The 25,935-nt window shown below is 38.8% G+C and overlaps 1 protein-coding gene across 3 annotated transcripts in view; it reads right to left on the minus strand.

Moving 5' to 3' along the window:
* Positions 1 to 384: 384 nt before the first annotated feature.
* The window catches only part of LOC126419459 (caspase-1-like), a 93,949-nt gene continuing 68,398 nt past the window's right edge, over positions 385 to 25,935 (minus strand). Inside the window, exon 6 of one of the 3 annotated variants that reach the window (XM_050086657.1) lies at positions 385 to 2,041. In XM_050086657.1, the coding sequence (XP_049942614.1) occupies positions 1,803 to 2,041 (239 nt within the window). In that variant the 3' untranslated portion in view covers positions 385 to 1,802. Of the gene's footprint in view, positions 2,042 to 19,177; positions 20,508 to 25,935 lie in introns of those variants that run through there. The other 2 variants (XM_050086650.1, XM_050086665.1) reach the window with 2 other exon arrangements.

Genomic DNA, 25,935 nt, shown 5'->3' on the forward strand with positions numbered 1-25,935 from the left:
ACATACAGTGTCACAAATGGCTAAGACAAATTAAGGACCAAGTCATCATCTACCATAATGCAGTTGGCAACTGTGGGAATTCTTAGTATTGGTTGATGTGGTTACTGTGAACAACAAATGCATGGACATAACAGAACAGTAGGCATTCTGGTAGTATTCCAGTAGACAAGAACTACAGTTTTGAAATAATTTATTTATGAAATTGAACCAAATTCTGACATACTAAATTATAATTTCAATCAAAATTACATACATTGTCTTTACAATACTTTTTTTTACAATAAGTACATCACAAGAAATATATGATTACAAGTAAAATATGCAGTTCTCACCTTAATTTAAAAAAAAGTTCAGACATGGTATTAATCAAATATACAACATGTGAAGAATAAATCAACTATACAGGATATTCCACTTCCTACACAATACAAAAGAACTTTCAGATATGACATGGAATGTTTCAAAAACCACTGCATTTAGCCTATAATTTTACTTATTTCAAAGAAAAGTAAATTATTTACCATCATGCAGTTTATCTCAGAGAGATAATAATTGCTATTCATGACAGATACTGCAGCAAAAATACCAACTATCAGTACAGTATCATTTAAAAGTCAGTAGAAAGCCAATTTAGATAAGGATCATACATCTCCAGTCAAAGGAACACATTTTCTTTTGAAATTTATACAATTTCCCAGCTACAGTCTTTAAATACTTATAAACCACACATTAAATGTTTCACTCTTAAAAGGTTATTCAACTGGAATGGACACTAAGCTCTACAAGTGAGTTAAAAAGTATGTATAATTATTTATTTGCAGTTCCTTTGCAGTTTAACTATGAAAAAGTAAATACTCAGACACTCTATTCTACAGATGTTTCCAAAGGCACTACAACTGTATTTTTTGTACTTTTACATCACAGTGCATCTTATCACATGATCCAAAGTTTTATTGTATTATATTGCATGATCCAAAGCTAACTGTATGTGGTATTACTGAAAATGAAAATTGAGAAATAAGATTAATTATATGTTGGAGCAAAAGTTTTTTGTTTCCAGAGAGTGCTATTACAAGGAAATAAGAAATTAAATGTGATCAAGAACTGCACACAAATGCTACTGTGAAAAGGTCTGATTTGTTACAACCAGTATCAAGAACAACATTAACATTTGAGAGTTTGAGTACGTTAGAGAGCATAAATCGCAACTACAAGTGCTTTCTGCATGTGTAGTTTATATTACAATAATCTACATTCCAACACAAACAATTAGGGAACAAAATGACAAACTGCAGGAACATTTACACTGGTCAATAAGATAATAAAAAATCTTCAAGTTCCAGAGTACCCAAAACTGTAACATATTTGCATAGCTTGTTTCTTTTCATATTACCCAGTACATTTTCATTACTTCATTAGAAAGCAACAAATATTACAAAACAAGCGTGATATTTTCAGTGAACTGGTAAACAAAAGAGAAAATATGTGGATTAAATACTTTCCACAGAAAAAGGCTCAAACGTACATTACTCTGCTAACTGTAATGCCACAAATACTTCCTTTGCATTACAAAACTGTTTTGGCCAATATGTAAAATTGCAACTTTTACAAATTTTTTTAAAAAGAAAACTACCATATCAAAATATATTGGCCGAAATTCCTCTAGTCTCAAAATAAATAAAATGGCATTTTGCACTTCTGAATGTGCCTTTTCTTACAAACTATCAGACCTGGAGCTGTTACAGCCATAAGTACAACACAACAAAATTTTAGCACATACGAATTCTATAACTAATGTTATCTTACTTCTTCTCCTCAAAACACAATAATCTTGTCAGCAATGATGTGATGCATGGCACTTCCTTCTGCCCATGCATAATATTGTTATTAGGTGTAATGGATTCAAAGTCAATCACAACACGCTGACACACAAATGTCAAAAGTGTCAGGATATCAAGTTTAGTTCCTCGACTTCGCAGCTCCGAGCAGAGAGCCTTCACGAACAGCGAGCCATGGGTAGTGATGGTCGATGAACAGTACCCTAGATTAAAGAAACCAGTGTTTAATCACAGACTGACTTACAACACAACCAGTATTACCTGGTTTTGCATAGTGTTGGAAACTGAACAAACATATGCATATGTAAAAAAAATAGTATGTGTACTTCCTAACGGTTTCTAAGTGGCTGATAATAAAAAGAACTTTCAACTTAATTGATCTACAAAATCACAATAAAAGAAACAAAAATAATTTTCATGCAGACTTTCCCTCCTTGTCTAGGGTTCAGAGCAGAATTTTGTACTCTGGTGTGGAAGTATTCAACAAGCATCTATCCAATAAAGTAACAAAATGGTAATCCTACGAACTCAAAGGAAAATTGAAAACATACATAATTCAACATTACCTGTCTTTCATTAAATTTAAGGTTGGGTAGGTCATATAAGAAGCAGAGAGCGGGAAAGTGGGGGTACCAAAAAAGGGAAGGAAAGGAGAGGGGGGGGTACAGGTGAAGAGAGGCATACTGTGGCCCTGAAACCCATGCGCTGATTGGCTGTTCCACTTCCTTTGTTAAAATCTCTCCACTGTAAACCGTTCTTGAGTTCACTGTTCAAAGTTCGCGATTCCTAATTTATAGTGCCCAAATATATTAGTCCTCACCTGGATGGGCACCATATGTGCTTTATTTCTTCGTTGATAGTCCTCAGTGTTGATATACTGTGTTGCTATACTGCTTGAAAGATGAGGCGGTGGAAGTTCAACACTGACTACTGTAGATGATGTCGCCAACAGTTGCACAGTTCTTTACTTTCACTGTTCACAACCCCCCAATAATATACAGTTAATATGGCCAGCTCACTATTGGTTAATTTTTGATAAGCCTCATTAATAGTTTGCAGGCATATGTCAGCATACTGCTACAATAGTTTACCGTTGAACATCTATGAGCAGTAAAAACATAACCACACAGTTCTTGCAGAATAATATGGTACATGTGACACTATTGAACAGACACTGTCTCTGTTTTAACACATGGCCTATTTGTGTTGCATTTATTTCATGGTTAAGTTGATGCATTACTGTTGATCTAACCAATACAGGTTTCTCGTCTGAAAATCGGCTGTGAACTGACTGTCTCAGGGCCAAAAACGGTGTCTTTATATATCCTCACAATAATAGGTACTGAAACTATACATTGTTCGATGTTTAATTTACAGAAATTACAATTAAAATGTAGCTCATTCAATTAACTGAATATATAGAAAAACTCCTTCTTTTTAATGGTTTCTTCTACTATAAGGCTTAGGCCGAATTATTTGTTTAAATGATGAAATTAACAGATATAGTTATACAAACAATACTTTTGACAAACCTGATAATTATTTTCGAATTAATTAAGAGCCGGTTTTGCTAAAATGTTTCCTAATAAAGCCAAATAAATACTTAAAGGATACTATTGTTTCATCTCCCAAATGTTTATAATTAGCACAGATTTTTATTTGTTTATAAGTCAACAATAGAACCTAAGTCATGGAACAATTGCTGATTGTACCCTATAACAAAAGATATTAACTAGGAATAGACAAAATAAATTGGGAAATTGAAGACATACACAAATCTAAGCACAAAATTAGATCTGGTGCTATATTCTTTAAAACTGAGGGCCAACCTTTCTCTTTTATGAAAATGCCGATTATACTCATGTATGTTAATAGTAATTAGTCAAAAATGAAAAAAATGAGGCAGATGGCAAAACAAGAGAGGAAGTAAAGAGATTCTAGCTTGCCTGGTCACAAACAGATACCAGCTGCTATAGCAGAGGTACTGCTGGTGGTTGGTGTGCTTGATATCAAGAGACATATTTGTAGAGCCATCTGTGAGGTGGAGATCGACATTCAGGAAGGTGGCTCACTGTTATAAGGGCTAGATGAAGTGGACTTGGGAGTAGGTGTTGAGGTTATGGAGAAAAGAGCAAAGGCTCTCCCTGCCATGAGTCCAGACCATAAAAATTTCATCAACAGATCTGAATTAAAGAAGGGGTTTTGGGTGCTGACTGGCTAGGAAGAATTCCTTCAGATGGTCCAAAATTAAGTAGGCATATGATGGTGCCCTGCGAGTACCCATGGCAGTACCAAAGATTTGTTTATAGTCTTGGCCATCGAAAAAGGTATAATTGAGGATTAGGATGTGGTTGGCTAAGAGATTACAGAAGAGCTGGGGGTTTGGTGTCAGGACAACAATGGGAAAGGTAGTGTTCCACGGTCACAAAGCCACGGGCATGGGGGATGTTGGTATATGAGAATGTCACATCTACAGTGACCAACAAGGAGATTGGTGGTAACAGAACAGGAAATGTTTACCACTCCACTGCCAGACATGTTGTGCATCACAATACAATCATCACCAGCTGGAATGAAATTTTCACTCTACAGCAGAGTGTGCACTGATATGAAACTTCCTGGCAGATTAAAACTGTGTGCCAGACCAAGACTCGAACTCGAGTTCGAGTCTCGGTCCGGGACACAGTTTCAATCTGCCAGGAAGTTTCATCAACAGCTGCTTCACTACACGAGCTGTTTGGATACTCTGTTCCAGCACTTGTTTGTCTGAATGACGCAGATGGGAATTATTTCTGCAGCATATCCTTCACTCTCTCAACCCCTGGCCTCAACCTGAGCTAACCTGTTTTCCACTGTCTTGCTTTGCCTTAACCGTCTCCTTCTCTGTACCTCTTGTGTGCTCTACCCTCTGACTCCCTTCATAGTGTTGTGCAGCCCCAGAGTCATCGTCACACTATCCCACTATCACCTCTTTGCATCATAAGTCCTTCCCAATGCCATGCCCACTTCCACTTGACCAAGCAAATGTCATTAATAATTAGCAGTCAGTCTTGCCGTGGCTGTCGTCATTTGCATTAGAGAGTCTGTGTCACCGTGTGTACTTCTACTAGAGAAAGAGCAAAAGCTCAAATGCTAGTCTAAATACTGTTTTCTATTGCATGTTTCTATACACCACACACCAGTCAGCTATAGATGAAAGGATACCTTTCCTTTATTTTACATATTATTCCATATAGGAATTTCCATTGTTTAAACAATTGTAGGCAAGTTTACAAAACTGATATGCATATTTTGTCTTTACTAAAAATTCTCCACAGTTACATGTAATATGAATACAGTATGCGTTTCCCATATCCTTAAATAATATTCCTAATGGATGAAAAATCTTATTTGACAAGTATTTGTAATGTTCTGTAAGTCTGAACACATTGCAAGGCTGGATGTAGAATGGCATTCCAGAACTTGTTAATAACTTACGTGTCAATATTTTAATGAGATGTCATTAAATAGTCATACCAATTTATTCTCCGTTCTAGTGTATTGCATATGTATGTAATTATCCTTAATACTGAAAGATGGTCACTGTTGAAGTAACCAAGTTCGGTTCAGTAATGAATGATACCACAGACAATATTCAAGTGCAGGCTGTGCATACAAGGTCTTTTGTTGGTGAGCGTTTTGTTGGTGATGGTGAGTGTTTTTGTGAAGAGGCTATGGCACCCAGGAGCCACACATGAGGTAGATACTTTAAAACTTTTGTGGACTTGGTAGAACTTTAATTTTGTTTATGGGATTTGTGGCAGCTGTCAAATGTGATTATTCACTGCAGTTCATGCTTAAGTAGATGGGTGGCAGACTAGTTGTATGTCTTCACAATGGTTTTTGATGGTAAAGGACTTTAATTTACTTCATCATTGATAGTGGGGAACTGCACTTTTGAACTTTGAATGTTTGCTACTGATTTCGTGAATTACAGTGTAGTAGAATAACTTTCCACATATATTTGATGTTCTGCTTAAACTGCATAAATTAATCATTGTTTAATTGTTTTTAACTATATCCACAAATCTGTAAGAGGCCAACATTCTTATGTGTGTGTAAAATTTAATTAATAAACATCATTTGGTTTGAACTTTAAACATCAGGTTTAGCCTGCATCATTATCCTATGTGATTTTATCCACTTATTTTACATATTGTCCAGTCTTTTCCCATCTCCAATGAATCTGTCTACTAAATAAGTGTTTGAGGAAAATTTCTATGTTATATATTTGGGTTTTAAGACAATGGTGCAGGACACAGACAAAAATGTAATTAGGTTTGCATTGTCTACAAAAAAACTGCTAGTGCACTCATACAACATTATCAGAAGTTTATTCCAAGTGTATGTAGATAACTCTCTCTCTCTGATATATATCACACTCTTGAATTCCACTGAAGTAATTAGTGTTTGCATCCCCTAGACACAGCTTTTTTTTCATTGTATTGTCAGCTTTTTTTTTACATTGTATTGTTTATTGATATGTTGCAGGCATAACATGAATATAGCCGATACACAAGAGTCAGTTCAAAACTCTTGCACACTGCCCTTGGGTGACCATTACTATGGCTTGATAATGTTGAAATTCATGTCAGTTGTGAGCTCATGGCAGTTGCATGCTTGTTGCAGGTTTGCATGGGTATGTCATGAGTGATTTACTTTTAAAATGGAAGCTGAAACTGAGGCAAGTCGGATTACATGTAGTGATCAGCATTCCTACATCAAAATTAAATCCCTACATGGGAAGAACATAATGGAAATATATAACACTTTGAGTGAGATGTATGGGAATAGTGTAGTGGATTGTAGCACAGTATCAGTGGTTTGCTCATTTCCGTGAAGACCAGGTAAGCACTGAAGACAAAACAAGAAGTGCAAGATCATCAGCTGCAACAGATTACACCTCTCCGGTTATTGTTAATGACAATTTGAGAGACGATTGAGAAAAACATGTGACAAAATTGCATATGATGCCACAACGTCTGTCAGTTTGGTTTACAGAATCGTAACTGAAAAATTAAAAATGAGAAAATTTGCTGCCAGATGGGTTCCATATGGTCTCAGTGAACAGCACAAAGCAGGTCGTAAAATAATCACAGATGAACTGCTTCACTGTTATCGAGCAAAAGGAGAACACTTCCTGAAAACATTGCTGCATTTGATGCAGCCTGTGTACTAGATTTTGAGCCAGAACTGCAGCCTCATTTTTCACAATGGAAGAGTTCTGACTCTCCACACGTGAAAAAAATTCTGTTGCCAACAATCAAAGATGAAACTGATGATGATCTTTGCATATGACATGAATGGAGTCATAGCTACAGATAAGATTGCCCCAGGGCATGTCTGTAGGTGCGTACTAACAGGCTGCTTCTGCAAAATGTTTCATGCACAAAAATTCGTCAATGAAGGAGTGATATTTTGCATAAAATAATTTTGAGTATTGGGTCGCATAATTGTAAACTACTAAAACGACTAAACTGCCAACATTTTGACTGACTTGCTGCATTCTTCTTCAGGGTGCTTCATACCGCAGCAAGATACTTGAAACATTGACAGTTTAGTTGTTTTAGTAGTTTACAATGCGACCCAAGTAACCAGACAGCTCAATGATGAAGATGCCCTGAAACTTCCTGGCAGATTAAAGCTGTGTGCCAGACCGAGACTCTAACTTGGGACCTTCGTCTTTCCCGGGCAAGTGCTCTACCAACTGAGCTACCCAAACATGACTCACAACCAGTTCTCACAGCTTCAATTGTGCCAGTACCTCGTCTCCTACCTTCCAAACTTCACAGAAGCTCTTCTGCAAACCTTGCAGAACTAGCACTCCTGGAAGAAACAATATTGCGGAGACATGGCTTAGCCACAGCATGGAGGATGTTTCCATTATAAGATTTTCACTCTGCAGTGGAGTGTGCATTGGTATGGAACTTCCTGGCAGATTAAAACTGTCTGCTGGACCGAGACCCCGATCTTGGGACCTTTGCCTTTCATGGGCAAGTGCTCTACCAACTGAGCTACCCAAGCACGACTCACAACCCATCCTCCCAGCTTCAATTCTGTTAGTACCTCATCTCCTACCTACCAAACTGTGAGGATGGGTCATGAGTCGTGCTTGGGTAGCTCAGTTTGCCCGTGAAAGGCAAAGGTCCCGAGTTTAAGTGTCAGTCCGTTACACAGTTTTAATGTGCCAGGAAGTTTCATATCAGCGCACACTCCACTGCACAGTGAAAATCTCATTCTATATAGGTGCTCTATCGGGAATACAGAAGTTGCCAAAATGCTGGGAAGCTATCATAAGCAAGAAAGGAGATTATATTGAAGGCCTGTAAAGGTATTTTGTAAAATAAATAATTTTCTTCAGTTCCATTTAACGGAGGGCAGAACTTTAGAAACATCCCTCATATGCCAAGTGTGATAACACACTGTACCACAGATGGGTATACGACAGTCAGTCATTTAGTGGCAGCATGTACACAGGCCACGAGAGACAGCGTCCTGGCACAAGACCAGTATGATGGTTTCACTGCATGTGAATTGGCAGCCGGGTTCAGATCTTGAGTTCGTAGTGCTCAGAAACGATAAAGGAGTCGCGGAGACAGAAGTAACTGGCTTAGGAAAAGTATCAATGCAAGACAATATGTTAACTGACACCTACATGGAACATTCATTTTTAAACGCAATCCAACTCAAGGATGAGACCAATTTCCCTGGATGCTAGAAAACCGTTAGCAGCCACTTACAGGATGCTGGCCTTAGCCCATATAGGGCTGCCAAGAGGCCCCCCAATGACTTTCACAAACTTTACATGCTTGCCTCCACTGAATTGAATGTAGACTGTGACTGCCACCATGTCATCTTTTCAGGTGAGGCAATACACAACTCAGTGAATGAGCATCCAATGAAGGTCTACAGGCTATGGCCAACAATATGTGGTGCAACATTTTTGTGTTGGCAAAACTATAGTCTCGTGCTGGTGGTAGATATCATCAGATGGGGCAGGGTCACTTCACCGAATTTCTCACCACAGAACACTATGCACATGTCATGAAACATATTGTGGTGCTGAGTGTGAGAACGCACTATGCCAAATGAGTGACCCAGTTTCAGCAGAACCACTCATCAGTTCACACGAGTTGAACTGTTCAGCAATGATTTTTGCAACAAACTGACATTGACCTGACTGACTGACCTGTTCAAGCACTAGACCTTAACCCACTGAAAATTCGTGATCCAAAATGAAGCATCACATGAACTAGCATTGGCCAACACTGACCCCACACCCATGGCCAACTGCAGGACTTAGTATTTTACACATAGAAGAGTCTCAAAGACGAAACATAGTTCCAGGGGCTGACAGTCTCCAAGCCTCGTCCAGTGAGGCAGGTAATTGAAGCCAATGATAGGTGGATCTCATACTTAGCCTCATCCCTTATTTGAAACTTTCCTCATCCATATTATCTATTTTATGTAACAGAATTTTATATAACTGTATGTGTTTCCAATTGGAAATCTACGTGAAATCATTATAAATTTTATTTACTGTATTTGTGCTACTTAAAACTTAATATCAATGTTAAAGTCAAAAAAAGCACAAACAAGTCAATTTGACTCAAAATAAGAATTGTGTCCTAATATGAGACAGTCAAAGAAAATGCTTAATATCAACCAATACAAGAACGGGTAAACCCTAAAAAAATATTCGCTTTCTTACCAACCATCCAACATTTTCTGCCCAAAAGAACTACAGAATTTGACATTCTTCGGCAGCCCCGGGATAGTATTCCATGAAATGTGCCCATTTTTTTAATATTAGTCTTCTAACGTATGACCACTGTAGAATATGCATTCAGTGTCTTCTTCAGATTGCACATCTGAAGCATTCTAAAATGTGTATCAGACTGCAAATGACTGGAAGATTATGTTTCTTGTGTTTTTCCTTTTTCCAGAACCAAACTTTCGTTTCTCTCTCCCTTGATTGTGCTACAGCTTTCTTCTCTCTGAACTGATTCAAAAGTTCCCTTTGGGGAAATGATTTTAGCTACTTAACAGGTTCAGCATATTCTGATTTTTACTACAGTTGGTGGCTGTTGATGTTGCTTGCCGGTTGTGGGAGCTGGTTGGATACCACTTAAACTCACACTTCCTCCGCTGTTTGCATCTTATATGTCAAACTTCTGATATACTGCAAAGTCATTTTCTCTAAGTATATGCCCGTTACATGGGGAAAGCCCCATTTTCCAGAGGCCATTTATAGCATTTTCCATTATTACTGCTCTCTAGTATGCTGCTCTACATAACTGTAATAAAAAATGAGGTAACTAATTGACCTATGTTTCTATTTCTTGGGGATAATGCATTATAAACATTCCCACAAATTCCACACAAGAGGCTACATTTTATACGTGGAATGGAGCGATAAACAGACAATGTAGACCCTAATGTCTCTTATCACACCAATGTGATGTGATGCCTACCATGTACTAACAAATCATTATCGTCTTATTGTCACTGCTCTATGTCTCAGGTGCTGCGAGAAGCAAGTTCTGATACTTCCCAACAGGACTGAGCATGACGGAACTCTCTAACATTAGTGAACTCTCCCATAATAGGCATCTTTCCCCTATATTTAAAATCATTTTAGTACTGATAGTACTATTTGGATAAATTAAAAACAATGTCAGATTGTAACATAAATAATCATTTTCTCATATTAAATTCTAATTGCAATAAGTCAAAGCATAGGGCATTCCATCAGCTAGGATCTGTAATTTCAACAAAATTATTGAGTTCTATTTTTCTTGAAACTGGGCAGAAACAAATCATAACTTCTCTTAAAAAAACCATATTCTGTGCTTCTCCTGTCAAATGGAGGGTCATGCAATTTCGAACCTGCTTCTCTCTTAGATCATTATACGCATCCAATCAGATTTTAATAAAAATTGTGTGACAGAATTTAAATTCCTTATTCAGACCAATTACAATGAATAGCTGAACTTATATATTTAGCAGCATATTTGTAATATTTCTTCGAGACCAAAATTTATAAGATAATTGTTAAAGATTTCCTCTCTCTTAATAACTTTCATCTTAATGATTTTTTTTCTGGTGCACGTGCTTTCCTGTTACGTCTGCTACTTCTGTGAATAGTTTTATGTATACAGACAAAACTCTCTATTCAGTAATCTAATTTGGACTAGATTGTTTTCGAAACTGAGAGTGATTGTGTTCCTGAATAAAAGGGCAAACAGATTGCTACAGACCTTGAAGTTTACAGCTAAGTTCATAATCTGAAAAAATATATCATGGTCAGTTTCTTTTGTTCCAGTTAATTATTCTATATTTGAAACACAAGCTTCATAAAAGATAAAAATTTGATGTAAGACTGATACATGTAAATGGATAGATTAAAAAATCTATTCAACAAGCGGTGGTGTGAGAACACAAACACACAAAAAGGTTTCACTTTTACAGGCTTTCGGACCCAATAGCTCCTCCTCCTGGCAGAGAAAGGAGCCACTTGCACCAAAAGCTTGTAAAAGTGAAACTTTTTTGGTTGTGTGTCTTCTCCAGCCGCTGCTTGGTGAGTAGCTTATTTATCAGTCCATTTACATTAATTTGAGGGGAAAAAAAGAGAAAAAATATATATTTGTCAGATGGCAGAACCAAACTTTGATTCAACAAGTGACAACCAGACACTTGGACCATGGAGCTACGTGCACAGCGATGCTGAACACCTCCTTCGGGCTCCATCTAGTGCTGTTAAGTCAAATCACTACATATTTTGCCATACTGAAACATCCAGTACTTCCGAGTACGATGTTTCATCGGTATTAATTTCCAATGTTATGCATAGCACATCTCCCTGTCATGATAATATATTGCCACAATAACTAAACCTGCCACAATTTGCAACATGGTTGTATATGCCTAGAATGCCTGATACTGGACTTAATTTTCCATGCAAACTGTTGAGCTTTGCTGACTGTACCTAATACAATAGTTCTCGATGGAAGAGTCCTTCCATGGTATAAACTTCTAAAGAAACAGAGACCAACGCATAATAAGTGTAAAACTGCATAGGGGCTAAACATGGGATACATTGAAAGGAAAAACATTTGGCTGTCAAGAGGGCAATGAATTAAGCCTTCAATCAATAACAGAGCAGGTTACAATCAAAGGATTTCCCCCAATATTCTGGTCAAACGTAAAGGCTGTTAGTGGCATCAAAGCTAGCGACCAGACATTCATGGGCAAGAAAGGGCCTAAAACTGAGGGTAACAAAGCAAAAGCAGAAATGCTGAACTCCACGTTTAAATGTTCCTTTAAAAATGAAAATCCAAGTACTGCCCCAATTTTGTTCTGATGCCTCTAAGAAGATGATTCATATAGTGTCAAGGGTGTTGAGAAACAGCTGAAATTGCTAAAATAGAACAAAGACCCAGAGCCCAATGTAATCCCTATAAGATTCTATACCACATTTGCTGCTCAGTTAGACCCACTTTAAACCATAATCTATCATAGCTCTCTAAAATAATAATAATAATAATAATAATAATAATAATAATAACAACAACAACAACAACAAAAGAAGAAATAAAATAAAATGTACCCAATAGTTGGAATAAAGTGCATGTTACAATCATGTAGAATTATCTCCTCCATGCCAGCCAGATGGGTTCCAAAGTATTGATCATATGAAACCCAACTTGCACTTTTCTCACAATACCCTGAAAGTCTTAGATCAAGGCAGTCAGACAGATGCAGTATTTCTTAATTTCCGCAAAACATTTGACTCAATACTACAGTTACAATTATTAGTGAAAGAATGATTATTTGGGGTATCAAGCGAAATTTGTGACTACACAAGATTTCTTGGTTGGGAGGACACAGGACATCTTGCGTGGAGAGTCATCGACAGATGAAGTAACTATGGGTCTGTTCCATGTAAGCGTGTTGGGAATATTGCTGTTCATATTCTTTATTAGTGAACTTGCAGACAACAGTAATCTCGTATTTTTCATAGATGATGCAGTTGTCTAAATGAAGTTGTGTGAAAAAGGCAGGACAAATGTTCAGTCAGATCTTCGTAAGATTTCAAGGGGATGCAAAGCTTGGCAACTTGCTTTAAATGTTCAGAAACGTAAAACTGTGCATTTCACAAAATGAAAAAAATTAGGATACTAAGACGACAATATCAGCAGGTTACAATTGGAATCTGCTATATTATTATCTTTAATGTTAATTCAAATGTGGCCGTGGATTAGATAAATAATTGTGGATTAGATAAATAATTAACTATTACTTGCTTTATTGCTCCTATACCTGAAGGAAATAATCAACTGAAGCAAGCTATTTTGAAGTTAACTAATATGCAACCTCCTTGAAATTAAATTATTTCATGACAGAGAAGGTTCTCATTAAAGTTCTGTTGGGCTAAATTTGTTATCTATTTAGAGAAAATAAAGATTCTCTTTACTGTCTTGAATGCTTCTGATTACAATACTCCCTGCCAAGAATTTTAAGCAGTAATTAATGGTGCTTGACACACAGATTGTATACGAGCAGCTGCAGATCTCCACCAGTCAGCTGTAAATTTCTGGTAATTTTCAGGACTTTCTGCAGATGCTTTGGAAACTGATCCAGGGCAATTCAGTTATCATTTGGTTTGATGGGTGTAATAGGACAGTAGATTACTCCAATTATTGGTAAAAACACCTCCTGATGTACCAGTCACAAACCAAATGTCCAAAGGTCCTACAGAAGCCTTGTACTTATATGTTCACTCTTGGAAGTGTACTGTTTATAACATGAAACTTGTTTAAATACCTTTTCAACACTGTGTATCCTTTTACAGCCTCTTCTGTTCAATACTTTTAACACAATCATCACAATATCAAAGTAAAAAAAAATTGTGTTCAATAGCAGACAACAATGAGTTACCATTCCGTTTAAGGTTTGTACATGCCTATTCTCGATCGCATACCCTAACAATGCACATCATCCATCTCTGCTTTTTTTCCTTCGGTTTAGTTCTCCAGTAACCAATGAAATCACTCTTGCAGGTGGAATGTGGTACATAACCATATTTGAGAATTTACTGTTAAAACAATAGAGTGCTTCTTGAACCAATCAGCTGATCTGGTTCCTAAACAGATATGAAATAAAACATCGTACACTAGCAGTGTCTCAGATCCTAGGATATTACACAGTCAACTTGCAAAAATACCTGGATGTAACACTTTCTGGGGATATGAAGTGGAATGATCACATAGGGTCAGTCGCAGGTAAAGCAGGTAGCAATCTTCAGTTCACTGGTAGAATAGTAGGGAAAAGTTATCATTCTATAAAGGGGACTGGTTACAAATCACTTTTTTTGGCCCATCCTAGAATACTACTGATCTGTGTGGGCCTAGTGCAAAATAGGACTAGCAGAGGACATGTAACAAATACAGAGAAGGGCAGCACCAATTATCACAGGTATGTTTTACACATGGGAAAGTGTCGCAGATATACTGGAGAAACCAAATTGGCTGATGCTAAGATAGACGCAAGCTATCTTGAGGAAGTTTACTTAACAAGTTTTAAGAACCAATCTCAAATGATGACCAGTAATATACCGTGCATCGGCGAGGTGTCTCTGCAGCAGTGAGCCTCGTGTGTCGCTTTGTGGGGGGCATACATTCAAGTCTCGCCTGTGCGTGTTACATGGACCTGCTGTTATAGGGTAGTGGTGTTAGTGTTGCATGTGATTGGGAACTGCTAGTTACTATACAATAATGCTGTATAGTTCTTGTATAAGATGAGTGTAGTGAGAATGCTTACTATTTTAAGTGGAAGAAGTTTTCCATGCAGGAGGAAACTTTATGGAGCATGTGAGGTGGCAATTTAGATTGTGTTTTCCTGCTTTGAGGTATAAACATCAAGACAATGTACGTGATTTAATTTGCTAATTCTGGGCAACCATGAACTGGTAGGCCCACAATTTTGACAGAACAGAAGCTAGGCAACATTTCAGACACTATGTTGCGGAGTCAAACAAAATCAGTGAGGAGATTATCGCAAGAGGCTAAAGTCTCTCATTTGACAGCACACAAGACTGTAACCAAAGAACTGGTAACGTATCCATACAATATTAACACTGACCAACAATTCTGTTGTATAGACCATGTGAAACGAATGTTTTCAGCGATTTGTTAACCGACACTGAGATGCTGTTTCAGATCAAACTTTTGTCACTGATGATGCTCGGTTTCACTTATCTGGCTACATTAATTCCCAAAATTCACGTATCTGATCATCAGAAAATCTACACGCCTTAAGAGAGATGCCATTGTAAGCAGAGAAAAATCTGACTGTGGGTTGCCATAGTGCGAGCACGAATTATAGGACCAATCTTCTGTGATACTACCGTCACTTCAGATGTCTATTGTTCCCAGATAATTTTTCCATTTATTGTCCTGGTGAATGAAAATGAGATCAGTCATTCATTTTTCCAACAAGACAACACTACTGCTCATACTGTACATCAGTCCCTATGACTTTTAGATGCAATCTTTGGAAACAGAGTAATTACTGGAGCCTGCACTCACTGTATCTGTCTCTGCCCAAGTATTTACTTGGTGTGTGGCTATGACACCTGTGTATCAATACAGCCCAAAGAAAATACACTCCCGGAAATGGAAAAAAGAACACATTGACACCGGTGTGTCAGACCCACCATACTTGCTCCGGACACTGCGAGAGGGCTGTACAAGCAATGATCACACGCACGGCACAGCGGACACACCAGGAACCGCGGTGTTGGCCGTCGAATGGCGCTAGCTGCGCAGCATTTGTGCACCGCCGCCGTCAGTGTCAGCCAGTTTGCCGTGGCATACGGAGCTCCATCGCAGTCTTTAACACTGGTAGCATGCCGCGACAGCGTGGACGTGGACCGTATGTGCAGTTGACGGACTTTGAGCGAGGGCGTATAGTGGGCATGCGGGAGGCCGGGTGGACGTACCGCCGAATTGCTCAACACGTGGGGCGTGAGGTCTTCACAGTACATCGATGTTGTCGCCAGTGGTCGGCGGAAGGTGCACGTGCCCGTCGACCTGGGACTGGACCGCAGCGACGCACAGATGCACGCCAAGACCGTAGGATCCTACGCAGTGCCGTAGGGGACCGCACCGCCACTTCCCAGCAAATTAGGGACACTGTTGCTCCTGGGGTATCGGCGAGGACCATTCGCAACCGTCTCCATGAAGCTGGGCTACGGTCCCGCACACCGTTAGGCCGTCTTCCGCTCACGCCCTCACATCGTGCAGCCCGCCTCCAGTGGTGTCGCGACAGGCGTGAATGGAGGGACGAATGGAGACGTGTCGTCTTCAGCGATGAGAGTCGCTTCTGCCTTGGTGCCAATGATGGTCGTATGCGTGTTTGGCGCCGTGCAGGTGAGCGCCACAATCAGGACTGCATATGACCGAGGCACACAGGGCCAACACCCGGCATCATGGTGTGGGGAGCGATCTCCTACACTGGCCGTACACCCACACACACACACACACACACACACACACACACACACACAGCAGGAGTCGAGCTACTGTTGAAGCGAGCCTGGGTGCAGCCCAGAGTAGGAAGGTGCCAAGCTTTGGGAGGTCGACTTAGTAGCTGGATCAGCATCAGACGCATAGTGGCTACTTGCTGAGCCATATCACACCAACAACCAGCACAATCCTCTTAGTACGTGCTGCCAGACTACTATAATTGATGGTTAGAAGGTCATTTGTTGTGCTAACATACTGCTTGCACATACATATGTAATAATAAATCCGTGGCTCAATGGTGTAGAAACCACTAGGCCTGTCCTGCAGAAGCACAGACTTTCACTGAATCGTCAAGATTGCGGTGCTCTGAGTGCCCTACTTCGCAATGTGTAACCAGCCCCGTTGCTGCAGCTGGCATGCTAATGCATAGGCAGTGCAGGCTGCTTACAGCTTCTTCAACTGCTGTGGTTGAGCTGTTTTTCAAGAAACACCAACAAATCGTGACTGTGCAGCAGTGTTTTTTCAAGCTAGTGATTTTTTTTTTTTTTGTGCTGTTCTGTGAGTGTATCAGCCTTCCAACAAAACAGAGCTGCTCGAGTCTCTGCCTTTCTCATTTTGTTTATTATTGCATTAGTCTTTGCCTTTCTTCATTTTGTTTATTATCACTATCTTATAGATACGGCACATACAGCATGTAGCTCTATGACACACATCACACAATGTGCACAGGACATATATGTTTGTAAAGCAGTGGAAATTTGACTACATGCATTTTGCTCACAGATGTCTGGGACAAATGAAATGATTCATGGGAACCGTAAAAGGGGATGGTCATCAGCTTATCATAGTCTCCATCTTGTAAAATAACAGACTGTTTTATACATTTAACTAAAACTTCCATACATGCAACTTTTTACATTATGGGTTGAGAAGTTCTGCCTTATGCAAGACACCGTTTTTCTTTTGTTTCACCCATACATGTTTCAGCACTTTTGTGCTATCATCAGTGGCTTCTATTTTTATTTTTAACAGTAAATTTGTTGTTAACATATTAACATTTTCGTCGTTTACAACATTATGTAAAAGTTACATTTATAACTTAATTGGCGAAAAGTAACATACCTTACATTATATTATTGTCCTCTTGTTTTGGTAGCTGTTATGCTACACAATATACAACATGTCATCTGCAAACAGCAAAACGTAATTTATTTTCTATTTGTTATGTATTTACAAACGGAAATGAGACTGTATCACGTTTTCTTTCTGTAACTTACAGTTTTGAAGTTGTGGTACGTTTTCCTGTTTTGTTGACGAAGTAAATGGGCTTACTTCTTTGCCTGTGTTCGTGTGGTAATGCAGTTTTTCGATTACTCAAAGGCAAAGAAGTAAGCCCATTTACTTCGTCAACAAAACAGGAAAACGTACCACAACTTCAAAACTGTAAGTTACAGAAAGAAAACGTGATACAGTCTCATTTCCGTTTGTAAATACATAACAAATAGAAAATAAATTACGTTTTGCTGTTTGCAGATGACATGTTGTATATTGTGTAGCATAACAGCTACCAAAACAAGAGGACAATAATATAATGTAAGGCATGTTACTTTTCGCCAATTAAGTTATAAATGCAACTTTTACATACTGTTGTAAACGACGAAAATGTTAATATGTTAACAACAAATTTACAGTTAAAAATAAAAACAGAAGCCACTGATGATAGCACAAAAGTGCTGAAACACGTATGGGTGAAACAAAAGAAAAAAGGTGTCTTGCATAAGGCGGAACTTCTCATCCCATTTTCTTAGCAAGCACAGAGACAACAAGAAGAACTGCACCACAAGATGATTATTTTTACACTATATACACATGATTATTTTTACACTATATACACATTCAATGGTCAAGACTACATGTGACTGTTGGAAGACTCAATCTAGAGGTAGGCCTCATCAGACGCTTCATTTAGCCTCTTGTTACCACCAGGGAAATGTCTGTTATGGCACTTGTTTATAGGAATGACAGTATTTCTTCAGAAATGATGGTCGGAACAGTTTATAGGCCTCTATGATGGGTGTGTACATTAAATGGGCTGATGAATAACTTGTAAAAGCTACAGAGTTACACATCCCATTGATATCTAAGACAAAGCCCTAGTAAGATGGTGCCTCATTGCCACCTGTATGGTCCAGTGTGTCAGCCTATCATCCAAATTAATCAGGGATGCAACAGGACATCACCTACCACAATAGTACTGTGAAACTAGCTGCAAATGAGGCTTGGATAAGGTTTGAAAGATTTGTGTGGACTCTGCACCTGTGCCAACAAAAGTGCATTGGTAACAAAGACCAAACTTTGCTCAATGGCATTGAAATGGTGTCAATTGTGAAACATAACAAAATTCTGCAACCATTACTGGAAAAATTGCTTCACTACTACGCTCTAGAGAATGTTTTTGCAGTATTTTATGGAACTTTATGAGACAGGCAGTCTCTATTAATTTTGTTACAATTCATCTTCAGATATCTATGTTACCTTTCATATACTCTGAAAACTACTGTAGAGTGTACCTATTAACAGTAGTCGCAATGTTCTATTCCATTTCCATATGTCTCTTGACAGGTACTGCAGCAACAACACTTGGTAAATTACCATTTCAAGTCAAGTTTAATGGCAATTTTGACAAGGATCATCCATTTTCAGTTAAAGAAATAATTTCTTTTCAAATAAATACATTTCTTTTACAGTCTGAAGCATTATAAATAGCTTACTAAATGTTACAATCAAGACTGATTACTGAAGTGGAATGGACATTAAGCACTAGAAATCTATTAAAATAGAGTTAAAAAGTATGCACAATAATTTATTCACAGTTTTTATTTAGTTAAGTATGAAAAAATAAATATACAAACACACTGTTCTATAGATATTTCCAAAGGCACCACAACTGTATTTTTTGTACTTTTATATCACATTGTATCATATTACTTAAAATAAACCAGTTAGTTGTGAATGGTATTACTAAAAACAAAAAAGTGAGAAAACAATTAGCTGTGTGTTTGAAACAAAAGTTTTTTTGTTCACACACAATTCTATTAAAAGGAGATAAACTAAATATGATCGAGAACAGCATACAAACACTACTGGGAACATGTTTAGTGAATTACGTGATACGTCACAACCAGTACCAATAAATACACATACATTTCAAAGTTTGAGCATTTTACAGAGCATAAATCACAACTAAAAGTGTGTGTTGCTGAATGAGGCAGTCTGTATTCTAATTATCAACATTCCAACACAGGTAATTGGAACAAAAATGACAAACTGCAGGAACTTTTACAGTAGTCAATAAGATTATGAAATCTTCGAGCTCCAGAATATGCAATACTGTAACATTTTTTCATGTCCTGTTTCTTTCCATACTATCCAGTACATTTTCTTTGTTTCATAGGAAAAGTACCAAATATTGTGATAGAAGCATGAAAGTTTCACTAATGTGATAAACAAACGAGGAGATGCATGGATGAAATACTTTCCACAGAAAAAAGGCTCAAATTTAAAGTACTCTGGTAAGGGTTAACACCAACAATATTTCCTTACCATAAAAACTATTGTAGCCAATTTGTAAATTCATGTTTTTACAATTTCTTTTTTTTTTTTTTTTAAAAAAAAAAGGGGGCTATTGTATAAAAAATATACTGGCAAAAATTCCCTCTATTCTCAAAATAATGAAACTGACAGTTTGCACTTTTTAATGTGCAACTTCTTACACATCATCAAACCTGGAACTGTTACAGCATTTGCTGCATCACAAAAAAAAATTTTTTTTTACAAACACAAATTCTATAACTAAAGCTATATTACTTCTTCTCCTCAAAACGCAACAATCTTGTCAGCATTGTTGTGATGCACGGTATTTGCTTCTGCCTATGCATAACCTCATTATTAGGTGTATTGGATTCGAAGTCTATTGCAACACGCTGACACACAAATGTCAACAGTGTCAGAATATCAAGTTTCGTTCCTCGACTCTGGAGTTCCCAGCAGAGGGCCTGCATGAACCATGAGCCGTAGGTAGTGTTGCGCCATGAGTAGTATCCTAGATTAAAGAGACCAGTGTTTAATCACATAATGACTGACAACATATTCAATATTACTGGTTCAGCACAGTTTTGAAAAAATGCAATTCTTGATGGTCAAAAAGGGTAGAGGTTCATAACAGATATTATTATTGTTTAGCACAAAACTTTTATTTTTTTTGGAACAACTTAATGATAATTCACATCTTGTTATTAAACATTTGAACACTTCACTTCATATTTTACTAAATTGTACATGAAGACTATCTTTTGTGCTGAGTATACTATCATGCATAAATCATTTTGTACAAGTTTTCCTCCACTGTAAATTACAGAAAGTACAGCTTGTAATAATACATAAAACTGATTGCATTGATGGTTTACATAAGCAACCATGACTGCAACCCCAAGCCAGTTAGTAGTTACTAATTTTATTCAAAGACGACAGTTCAATACAGTACTACTTTTAGAAGTTGGGTAATCCTTTCACTATTTTCCCCTTTATGTGACAGGTTATTCCCTTAAGGATTATCAAGGTCCAGCACCTGTCCTTACACCCCCCTCACCCACCACCTCCTCTGCCTCCTGCTGGAGTCTAATCACAGCCATTTCCTGTCCTACAGAAAGTACAGCCACCAGTGAAAGCAGCCAGATCATCGCCCCAGCTCTGCTACATTCTATGTGGTTATGACAACTTGTCAGCTGTGTAGCTACATGGCCAGCCACTTCCAAATCGCGGCCAACCACAAACTACTACTGCTAAATACTCAAACATTACTTTTGCCCCTCTAATCTCCATCAGCATCAGCTCTCCTAGACTAACTTGGGCCTCACCTGCCCTCTCTCCAGCCCCCCTCCCCCTGTTTCCTGTCCCCCTCCCTCTGAAAGCATAACACTTTCTCTTCTCCCTTAAACGTCTTATAAATGGAGCATAATGGCCACCTGGAAGGTCCAGTGCATCACCCTATTGTTCAAATAAACCGAGGAGCAAAACAATACTGTCTAGCACAACAGTATTACGAAAGCTACTGCAAATGGGGCTTGTATAAGGTTTCAGAGACCCACAAGCAGGAGCCTGGTCTTCACAACTGTGGCAACAGCAGTGCATTCATGGTGGAGACCTAACTTTGCTCAATGGCACTGAAAGTGAAACATTACAGAACAAAAATTCTCCGAATACAGCTTGAAAAATATGGTTCGCTATTATGATCTACAGAATGTTTTTGATGTACTGTTTTTGGAACTCTTGAGTGGTAAGCAATCTTGATCAATTTGGTTACAATTCATCTTCAGATATCTATGTTTACTTATATACTCCAAACACATCACTGTATGATGAACTTTGTCATAACATCTCACTCCATTTGCATATGGAGCAAAACTCTTAACCTATCCACAGTGCAAAATGCACAGTGTCACTCTAGCAACATCTGCAATTGGAGTTCGTGATTCTCTGTTACAATTTCATGCCAAGTAATCCTGTAATGAAATGTACCACTCTTCTTCAATTGTTCTCAATGTCTACGATTATTCCAAATTGGGAAGTGTCCAAGACTGTCTGACAATACTGAATAACCTGCCAAACAAATGTTTAGCAATCTATTTCTTTCATTTGTGATATACATTTCTAGAAAGATCCTCCCAATGACTCTGAGGCTGACATTTGCTTTTCCATTTAATGTGGTCATTTCACTGCGGGTTACGTCAGGTGGTTACTCCTGAGTATTTTACAGTAGTTACCGTTTCTGGTGATTCGGTGACCAATGACGTATCAACCTGTAGTGGAACGCACTGTCTATTTATGCACAACACACTACATTTATTTACATTCAGGGTCTGCTCCCAGCCCTGCACCAACAGTCAATCCTCAGCAGGACTTTGTGAATGTTATTACAGTCTCCCGGTACTGCAACTGTCTTACAGTCAACAGCATTATCCGTGAATCCTCTTACAGAAAATCAAACTTTTTCGACCAGACTGTTAATGTAAATTGTAAATAGTAGTGAACCTACGAGAGTCCTTTGGAATACTCCAGAAACTATGTTCGTATTTTCTGGGCCTTCCTGATGGGTCTGCTGCAAAAGCACTTCTCGTGTTTGCCGTCATATCGTATTATGTAAATCCCAAAACATCTCATCGGTTCAACTGCTCAACATCTGCAGGTGGTGATAGTTGCTGCTGCCACTGCTTCAAGATGTAACTGCTAATAATGGTGTGGCAGTGTCGAAATGTATCAAACCACGAGTAGGCAATATGAGTGCGTTGGATGATGTTCGCAGTTACGGAAAAGCGTGCTCTACTGCTCCCTGCTGGGAGGCGCAGAAAGTCCTTTTCCATGTGTGCTGTGGGCAAAGACTGTGCTGCTGCCACACAATCCTGTGGTAAAAAGCTGAATTAAATCTCAGCAGTGTGTTGCATTTAGTCATGAATCAGAAGTTCTTGTTTTCCCTGTACTGATTTAATGGCAGCCAGTGCTGGATTCCAGGCACCGCTTAACTGAAATCCTGCATCCCTGTTGATATAACTGTCCGTCATATAGATATGTATGGCCTCCTTAACAACAGTCCGAGAGACATGACACTGTGGATAAAATTTCAGTCTCTTCATAAAACATTCAATGCCCTGTGTCCAAGCAATGCTCCGCCACCTCTAATTTATCGGATTGCCCCACTTGTGTATGACGATAGTGTTTGACACAATGTTCTTGCACAGTTCATTATGTCTGCCCAATATAAGATTTTCCACATTGGCATGTGATGTTACACACGCCACATTTCCTACGGTCAGTCTCGTCTTTGACCGAGCACAATTAATTCCTCAATTTTGCTGGTGGCTGAAAAACACACTTTATGTCATGCCTTTTGAGGATTCTTTCTAGTCTTCAAGATATGCAACCAAAATGGGCAACACCACCATTGCAGTGGATGCCTCCAGATCTTCATTTACATCCCCACTTTGAATTTGCTTAGAATGGAATTCATGCCGTATCCGTCTATTAGAACAGCCATTATGTTGTAATACCATGAACCATGGACCTTGCCGTTGGTGGGGAGGCTTGTGTGCCTCAGCGATACAGATAGCCGTACCGTAGGTGCAACCACAACGGAGGGGTATCTGTTGAGAGGCCAGACAAACGTGTGGTTCCTGAAGAGGGGCAGCAGCCTTTTCAGTAGTTGCAAGGGCAACAGTCTGGATGATTGACTGATCTGGCCTTGTAACAATAACCAAAACGGCCTTGCTGTGCTGGTACTGCGAACGGCTGAAAGCAAGGGGAAACTACAGCCGTAATTTTTCCCGAGGGCATGCAGCTTTACTGTATGATTACATGATGATGGCGTCCTCTTGGGTAAAATATTCCGGAGGTAAAATAGTCCCCCATTCGGATCTCCGGGCGGGGACTACTCATGAGGATGTCGTTATCAGGAGAAAGAAAACTGGCGTTCTACGGATCGGAGCGTGGAATGTCAGATCCCTTAATCGGGCAGGTAGGTTAGAAAATTTAAAAAGGGAAATGGATATGTTGAAGTTAGATATAGTGGGAATTAGTGAAGTTCGGTGGCAGGAGGAACAAGACTTCTGGTCAGGTGACTACAGGGTTATAAACACAAAATCAAATAGGGGTAATGCAGGAGTAGGTTTAATAATGAATAGGAAAATAGGAATGCGGGTAAGCTACTACAAACAGCATAGTGAACGCATTATTGTGGCCAAGATAGATACGAAGCCCACACCTACTACAGTAGTACAAGTTTATATGCCAACTAGCTCTGCAGATGACGAAGAAATTGAAGAAATGTATGATGAAATAAAAGAAATTATTCAGATTGTGAAGGGAGACGAAAATTTAATAGTCATGGGTGACTGGAATTCGAGTGTAGGAAAAGGGAGAGAAGGAAACATAGTAGGTGAATATGGATTGAGGGACAGAAATGAAAGAGGAAGCCGCCTTGTAGAATTTTGCACAGAGCACAACATAATCATAACTAACACTTGGTTTAAGAATCATGAAAGAAGGTTGTATACATGGAAGAACCCTGGAGATACTAAAAGGTATCAGATAGATTATATAATGGTAAGACAGAGATTTAGGAACCAGGTTTTAAATTGTAAGACATTTCCAGGGGCAGATGTGGACTCTGACCACAATCTATTGGTTATGACCTGTAGATTAAAACTGAAGAAACTGCAAAAAGGTGGGAATTTAAGGAGATGGGACCTGGATAAACTAAAAGAACCAGAGGTTGTACAGAGATTCAGGGAGAGCATAAGGGAGCAATTGACAGGAATGGGGGAAAGAAATATAGTAGAAGAAGAATGGGTAGCTTTGAGGGATGAAGTAGTGAAGGCAGCAGAGGATCAGGTAGGTAAAAAGACGAGGGCTAGTAGAAATCCTTGGGTAACAGAAGAAATACTGAATTTAATTGATGAAAGGAGAAAATATAAAAATGCAGTAAGTGAAACAGGCAAAAAGGAATACAAACGTCTCAAAAATGAGATCGACAGGAAGTGCAAAATGGCTAAGCAGGGATGGCTAGAGGACAAATGTAAGGATGTAGAGGCCTATCTCACTAGGGGTAAGATAGATACCGCCTACAGGAAAATTAAAGAGACCTTTGGAGATAAGAGAACGACTTGTATGAATATCAAGAGCTCAGATGGAAACCCAGTTCTAAGCAAAGAAGGGAAAGCAGAAAGGTGGAAGGAGTATATAGCGGGTCTATACAAGGGCGATGTACTTGAGGACAATATTATGGAAATGTAAGAGGATGTAGATGAAGATGAAATGGGAGATATGATACTGCGTGAAGAGTTTGACAGAGCACTGAAAGACCTGAGTCGAAACAAGGCCCCCGGAGTAGACAATATTCCATTGGAACTACTGACGGCCGTGGGAGAGCCAGTCCTGACAAAACTCTACCATCTGGTGAGCAAGATGTATGAAACAGGCGAAATACCCTCAGACTTCAAGAAGAATATAATAATTCCAATCCCAAAGAAAGCAGGTGTTGACAGATGTGAAAATTACCGAACTATCAGCTTAATAAGTCACAGCTGCAAAATACTAACACGAATTCTTTACAGACGAATGGAAAAACTAGTAGAAGCCAACCTCGGGGAAGATCAGTTTGGATTCCGTAGAAACACTGGAACACGTGAGGCAATACTGACCTTACGACTTATCTTAGAAGAAAGATTAAGGAAAGGCAAACCTACGTTTCTAGCATTTGTAGACTTAGAGAAAGCTTTTGACAATGTTGACTGGAATACTCTCTTTCAAATTCTAAAGGTGGCAGGGGTAAAATACAGGGAGCGAAAGGCTATTTACAATTTGTACAGAAACCAGATGGCAGTTATTAGAGTCGAGGGACATGAAAGGGAAGCAGTGGTTGGGAAGGGAGTAAGACAGGGTTGTAGCCTCTCCCCGATGTTGTTCAATCCGTATATTGA

This window comes from Schistocerca serialis, chromosome 1, assembly GCF_023864345.2.
Source record: "Schistocerca serialis cubense isolate TAMUIC-IGC-003099 chromosome 1, iqSchSeri2.2, whole genome shotgun sequence".
Taxonomy (NCBI): Eukaryota; Metazoa; Arthropoda; class Insecta; order Orthoptera; family Acrididae; genus Schistocerca; species Schistocerca serialis.